The sequence below is a fragment of the Chaetura pelagica genome, unplaced genomic scaffold (assembly GCF_000747805.2).
Source record: "Chaetura pelagica isolate M959 unplaced genomic scaffold, ChaPel_1.0 scaffold116, whole genome shotgun sequence".
Lineage (NCBI taxonomy): Eukaryota > Metazoa > Chordata > Aves > Apodiformes > Apodidae > Chaetura > Chaetura pelagica.
Genome location: NW_009953655.1, coordinates 4,255,526 through 4,262,374, shown reverse-complemented (window position 1 = coordinate 4,262,374; position 6,849 = coordinate 4,255,526). Strand labels below are relative to the sequence as shown.

Here is a 6,849-nt window from a genome sequence, read left to right as displayed (position 1 = left end):
TCATAGTATTTGGAAAAAAAAAAAAAATAAATCTGGACTTTGCAACCAAATTAAAGATCACACACACCCCTCGTGCTACCAGCTTTCCAATTAGGAATCAAGATATTGGAATGAGTCTGGTATAAATGCAAGAAGCAATTTGTATGACTGTTGTGTTTTTTTTACAATAAATGTGAATCTTTTGGCAGATAAATCAATACAAACTTATGGTAAGCAAAGAGTTCTGTCACTGCTGACCCCCTTTCTTCTTCTGCTCCAGCTCCTGCAGGCGCTCCTCCCGGCACTGAGCATGCTGCGTTCCCACCTTGTGGGCTGTCTCTGTAGCTGCAATGTCAATCTGTGCATATCGAGATGATCCACTCCCTGAAATACCAAATGGATTCATGTAAAATATTATACCTCTCATATACTCCTAGGTAAAACTGACTCAGGGTTAGGATACTGAGACACTTCCACAGACATCCTGGATGATCCTGGTTTGGTCTTACTGCAAGCTCTGTCAAGGGAGTAAGCTGGCAATCAGAACTAAAAACATCCTCAAAATCTTTATCTGCACAGTTTAGCTATTTGGTTTTCTTCAAATAAGTAAATTAACCACTTGTATTTCTGCCCCCAGTTTGAATCTCCATTTGCACTCCTCCCAGAACAGAAAATTGAACTCAGGTCTCCACTTCTGGGAGGCCTCATCAGCAGGCTACTAGTCAGGAAATTAAAAACATTTGGTATTTGAAAAGAAAACACCATTGGCAGGACAGTTGGCAGGGATTCTTCTTTGTCTGCATTAGGGACTCTGTAAACTTTTGCCAGATCAACCACCTTCAGCTTTAGACAGAATGACAGTCTGGGAGCAGAACAGTTCTGCAGAACTTCTGTAGTGCAGACATAAAACTCCAGAGGCTAGGATAACTTTAGTATGAAAAAAACAAAACATTTATAGTTGTTAGAGGCACCTTGAAAGTTATTCAACTTGAGCATGGGTTGGTGGTTGACATTTAGGACTGTTTATATCAGTTTATGGAATTCTTACTGTCTTGGTAGACCATCTTAAAATAATGAAACATCACTCCTGCATTTTAACAGAATGTTGTACAGAGAGCTACAATAAATTCTGGGAGAAGCTTTGAATTACTTAAGCAGAGCCATATAAACATCAAAAAAAACCAAACCATCAACAAACCAAACAGCAGGCAAAGTGCTAGCATTTCAAAGTTAATAAACTTGCTGAAATGAGAAGTATAAAAACTAAAATCTCACTAGCCAAAAACTAGACACAGAAAATTCAACAACACCAAATGTGAACAATGAAATGACAGATCCTGATTAAAGGCTTCCTGTAAGAAGGAATACATTGCTAACTGAAAATACATGGCAGCTGCAATGCATGCTTTTTGTGCTAATTGTCCAAGTTAAGCATTAGAAGTAAAACACCCAGATCCAGACAAATTAATTAAAAAAATATTTTAAACAAATCAAGTACTTGGGCTGCCTTCCCCTCTGTAGCACTTCCACACATCTTCATAGAGAGCAGATAGAACACTGTGTTCTATTCTGAAGTATTTGCTGCCTGGCTCCAGAGTATCTTCAGGAGCAAGCCCTGTACACCCACACCCACAGCCCTCTTTCTGAAGCCAAGCAAGACAAATTAGTTAAGTGTAGTCTTAATACGTGCAATGAAAATCTTGAGAACACGAAGCAAATTACTGTCTGTCAAACTCCACAGACACAGAAATGTTCATTTTAGGAGTGCATATACAATACACCTGTCAGAGGGATGCAACATCTTATAGAACCTCATTACTTAAAAATCTTTTCCAAAGAGTTGGCAGTGACAAGAACTGCCTCACAAACACACCAGGGTTCAGCTCCTCTGTTAGCAAGAGCCTATGGGTAGATAAGAAATTAAGATTCCCAATATAGTCTGCATTAATACTTCCTTTGCTGTTTAAACAGTATTGTAGACTTCCTTACCTCTTATGCTTGTGCTAGGTTCTTGAAGTTCCAGTTCCATATAATGAAGTTGTTTTTTGGACGTGGGGCTGACGGGAATATTAACATAGGTGGCCATCTCGCTGTGGGGCTGATCTGATGCAGGGACATCAGCAGAATAACCTACTGCTCCTTCTAAAACAAGCAACACATTATTGTAGTCACTGTTGGCAATGACCAGCGATGCATTACATAAAAACATGACGTTCTGTCAACTGCTCTGATAGTAACTGGCAGTGACAACTTGGCTTGCCAAGCAGTACATTCCTCAGTTGTAGATGGAACATGAGAAGACTAAGGTTTCAACAGAAAAGATCCTCAGAGACTGATCAACTCAGGATCTGTGCAGAAGACCACAGGCCACAGCCAGTGATCTGATCTCATTTTGTTGCAACGGAAAGCAAACATTATGCAGAAATTCTCAGACAGAAGCAATGTATGCAACACCACCTCGCAGGGCTTTCAGCTCTAAGGTTAGTAAAGCCTTATATAAAGCAATCTGTTCTAGGAAGATGTAGACTATGATATCATCCACAGGAGAGCAACCAAAATCACTAGAAGTTCAGAAAGTATGTCCCAAAAAAAGGGACTGAAGAACATTTTAAAGCAAGGGAAGGGCAAGATTGAGGACACAACATGGACATTTTCCCTGAACTGAGTTGAAAAAGAGGAATGATGCCAAGTGGGGAGAGAAGAAGTAATAAAAAATTGCAGTTGCAGGAAAAAAAGTAGATTAGACAGAGGGAAAACCTTTTTAATAATAAAGATCACAAGAACACTAGAGGAAATCCCACAGAGGCTGAAGAATTTAAAAAAAAAAAAAAAAAAAAGAGAGATTGACTAACACTTACTAGAAAACAATTTTTTACAGTTATTCTGGCTTAAAAACAACTTTGCTGTCTACTGGATGAATTATCAAGATATCTTCTAGCCCTATTTTCAAATATCCTAATCTTACCAGAAATTAAATTGAGGGAGAAGGTAGAAGGTTCCATTCACTGGCTAACTAGGCATTTCGTTTCTCATTGTTTTCCTCAGCAGGCTGGTAATCACCTGCTCCCCTGGTTCAGCTGAGGTTCTTACCCTCCAACACTTCCTGATGTTAAGTCAGTTTGGGACAAAGAAGTGCAGAGGAAAAATGGTATCACTGTCAGGTTCTCCCTTTCCCTGAAGTTCTCCCATTGAGCCCTTTCTTGTCCCCACCTAAAACTCTTATCCAAATCTTACTTGTCCAAATCATCGCTTTTCTTTTCTGCCCATTCAGCCACTGATGAGATATGAACATAAAGGCAGGAGGTGATCAAGGCTCTTTAGAGCCCAGGAGAGAATGACTTGTCATATCCAAACATCAAGGGGAATTTCTTTTTTGGTTGTATTATGAATAGCAGATATAGCTCATCCAAAGTCAGGCAATGTTAGGAATTGTTGGAGCAGGTTCCAGGATAATGGAATATCTCCAGAATTAAGCTATCTGAACTAAAGAGTCTAATATGCTGTACAAAACTTTAAAAGACTGGAAAGTTTTCCAGTTTTCTGACATATTTTCATAAAGAAAACACAGGAATATCCACAAAGTAACATAGTAACATAATGGTTTTCAGGTGGTCAGAATTCAAGTTGCTCTTCCAAAGTTAGGTGTTAGGAACAAAAAGGAAATGTAAATAATACTAATACTACTGCTAATAATAAATCTAACACAAGAAATTTCTGGATCTTCTTCAAACATAACTCTCAGAAATCATTCTTAATTCTTCTGTCTAAACTACAAAGTAATTGGCCCTGATTGTGCCAAAAGGGATTCAGCAGAACCACAGCATTGAACAGTCTTTCTATGCTGTTAAAGTGATACAGCAGGAGTTTCAGTGAAGTGTCCTCAAAGATAGCAGAAAAATTAGCAAATTTATCTACAGAGTAAAATAGTTGAATGGTTTCAGGAAGCTGAATGTGCTACCTGATGCACACAAGGCAAGTGATTCTCCTGAGAACTAGAAAGAACACTTATGAAGAAAAATGTATTAATTAATTGGGGGTTTGTGCAAGAAAAGAAAAAGAAACAAAACAAGGAAACCCCTGTCAACAATCAAATATTCTACACAAAGGAAAGAAACAAGAACAAAGTTGGGCAAACTGGAATGGAAGGAAAGGAAGAGCCTTCTGTTGTTTTGTCTGTGCTCTCTTAATAGAAACTGCTTTCCCTGCAAACAGGAAAATTCTTGGCTTTTCATTTTTCCTTTGAATTAAAATAAATAAAAATTAATAAATAATAATAATAATTTAAAAAAACACAACAAAACGCCAACAACCCAAACAAAAAATCCAGCTGTTTTGGACACTTCATTTGAAATGCACAAGACAGTCAAAAGCTCCTACTTAGAAAACAAGACACGGACAGGAAGCCATGGACAAAGACAGTCCTTTCGGCAACCTGCTCTGGGTGGAGAGAGGTACAAGATGATTAAAAGAGAGGTCAGAAGACTAGTATTTAAGATAATTATGGAAGGAGAATTTGAGAGAAAAACAGAACAAAATGCATTATTTCAGCATTCTTAGATAATTGGTTGAAGAGAAAAGGGGAAATGCAGGAAGAAAAAAAAATAGTTGAGCAAGTAACAGGAAAACAGTAAAAAGAGAACATACTGGTATTTTCTGGTACTGGTACTGGAATGAGGAGGGATTTTTTTTAACTGAGGAGGGAAGAAGAAAATTATATTTGAAACAGCTGGTTTAGCTTTTATTTCAGCAAATGTTACACATATTCTCCAACCAATGCATATGCTACTCTCAGAAACCTGATAAATAGCACAGAAAGAAAACCCTCACTATGAACACAGCCTTGAGATAAACGTGTGTGTGAGAGCATGCAAAGCTAACATGTTCAAAGGGCACCATCTCAAAGACAAACATTTAGAAGAGATCACAACAAAAAAGGAAATGGAAAAAGCAACAGATGTTAGTACCTTCTAATGCAACTGGCTGAAAAGATCTTACTCACCAAGTTCCTCGGGGCTAGTAGGGGTTCCTGGTTCTGCAGGAAGTGTCAGAATCTCGTAACCACCTTTAGGAACTAGAATATAGGAACACCACCAACAGCTTTGGATTTAGGAATTTGCACAATTAAAACAAAGTGTATTCTTTTGAGGGATTGACTTGTAACCTTCTAATCTGAATAATCATACTGGAAAATCCCACAAGCAGTGGCTAATGTTGACTTTCCTGAAGTGGTGATGCCAGCATTTTCTAAGCAGTGCAACAGTAAGGAAATAAACATGAAGACACACTGAAGGCCACTGAAGTCAACAGCATGTTTTGCTGTACATCAATGGGGGAGCAAAGCTGTCTCCAATGCATCAATCAGGGAGAAGTGTGTGGGTGACCTTGGGAACATCTGGAAGACTCTTATTAAAATTCCACCTCCAGCACAATGGATAACTTCTTGAATTCTGACAAATCACCAAAGAAAATGCTTAAACTAGCCTTCCCAAAGGTAACTTTGCTTTCCAAGTGCTTCTTTGCAAGAAGCCATGTTGCACATCACCAGTGTTTCCAGAGCACTAAGCTGAAGAAAGCTGCCCAGATTCTCCTCATGACCTCAGACTCCACCCCAGTTACAAGAAAGCAAGCTAAAAAGCTATGCCCATAGAACAAACATATTTGGTTTACACTTGTATGACAAACACTCAAAATATTATCTGCTGGTTTGGGTTTTTTGTCCTCCATGATCATTAAGAAGTAACTTAAAATGTGGTGGGGTCTTTGTTCCCAACACATCATTCCCAGGGTTACGGGACTTCTCAAGGCCTGAGGTGGGTTAGGGTTTTTTTGTGGATGCTCTTTGTTAAAGTGCTGGCAGCATTCTGCTGCTGTGAGTGAGACTACTGCCTATGCTCTGACACTTATCTCATTTGTCACTCCCCCTTCTAAACTTATCCCAGCTGTCAAAGCCTTTCTAGCAAAAACCCTGCCAAGCACAAAAAAAAACAACAACAAAGAAATACATAAGTCTTACAAAAGGGAATCAAGTAATACATTATCTTTAACATTTTCTGAAGTTTAAAATAAGTTAATTTAAATATACATACATACAAATAGCTCATAACCACTTACACCTACCAGCTTGGAGGCTGTGCCCTCTATGGACTTTCAGAGACCCAGAAGCTGCCATCATAGAAGCACCACCTGTTTTCAAAGAGAGAGATTCACATTAAATCTAAGTACCTGTTGCTATTATTAGATATCTGCACTGCATCAGCATTTTTAGTAGAAGTTCCTGAAACATCAAGAAAAAATTCAGTAAGAATTCTAAGTTACTGTTCTTCACTTAAGCAATGCTGGGTTTTATGCTCTTCTTCAATTTTTGCTAAAGTCTTTATCCTGAGATTGTGCCACTATAATATAATTTTGTTGTTTTCTTCCTTTAAAAAGAAAAGATGCCTTCTATACAAGTTCAGGATACTGACCTCCCTATTTCTGGTCAGCACTACCTTACTCACAGAGACAGTTGCCTTGAACTGAGAGGTAAAATACCAATGAAAACTGAGTGGGGAGTTAGTTGCCTTTGTAATACATAACATAGGTTTGGCAGTGCAGAATGTAAAGGGTTCATTACAATCTCATCAGACGGGATCCAAAACCTATTAAAGTTATTGGGAAGAACCATCTCACACTTCAGAAATCTACCATCTAGTTTTAGACAGGCATAAACTGGGGGCAGGGTGAAGAACAGGTGAAGGATCTTCCACGGGGTTTGAATCAGCTGGTTCTTGTGAGGCACCATTCCAAGCGTTATGGCCCGAGGAGCTTTGCCAGGGATGCGTCCGAGGGCACAGCCAGTCCCCTTTCCCAGCACGACTCAGATCAGCAGGA

At 38.9% G+C, this 6,849-nt stretch overlaps 1 protein-coding gene across 1 annotated transcript in view; it reads right to left on the bottom strand.

The window, feature by feature from the left end:
- Positions 1-226: 226 nt before the first annotated feature.
- Positions 227-6,849, bottom strand: part of DOK7 (docking protein 7) — a 59,155-nt gene continuing 52,532 nt past the window's right edge. The window contains exons 8-11 of the mRNA XM_010000295.1: positions 6,097-6,162; positions 4,979-5,050; positions 1,969-2,121; positions 227-363 (exon numbers count right to left, since the gene is read on the bottom strand). Coding sequence (XP_009998597.1) covers positions 227-363; positions 1,969-2,121; positions 4,979-5,050; positions 6,097-6,162 — 428 coding nt within the window. The remainder of the gene's footprint in view (positions 364-1,968; positions 2,122-4,978; positions 5,051-6,096; positions 6,163-6,849) is intronic.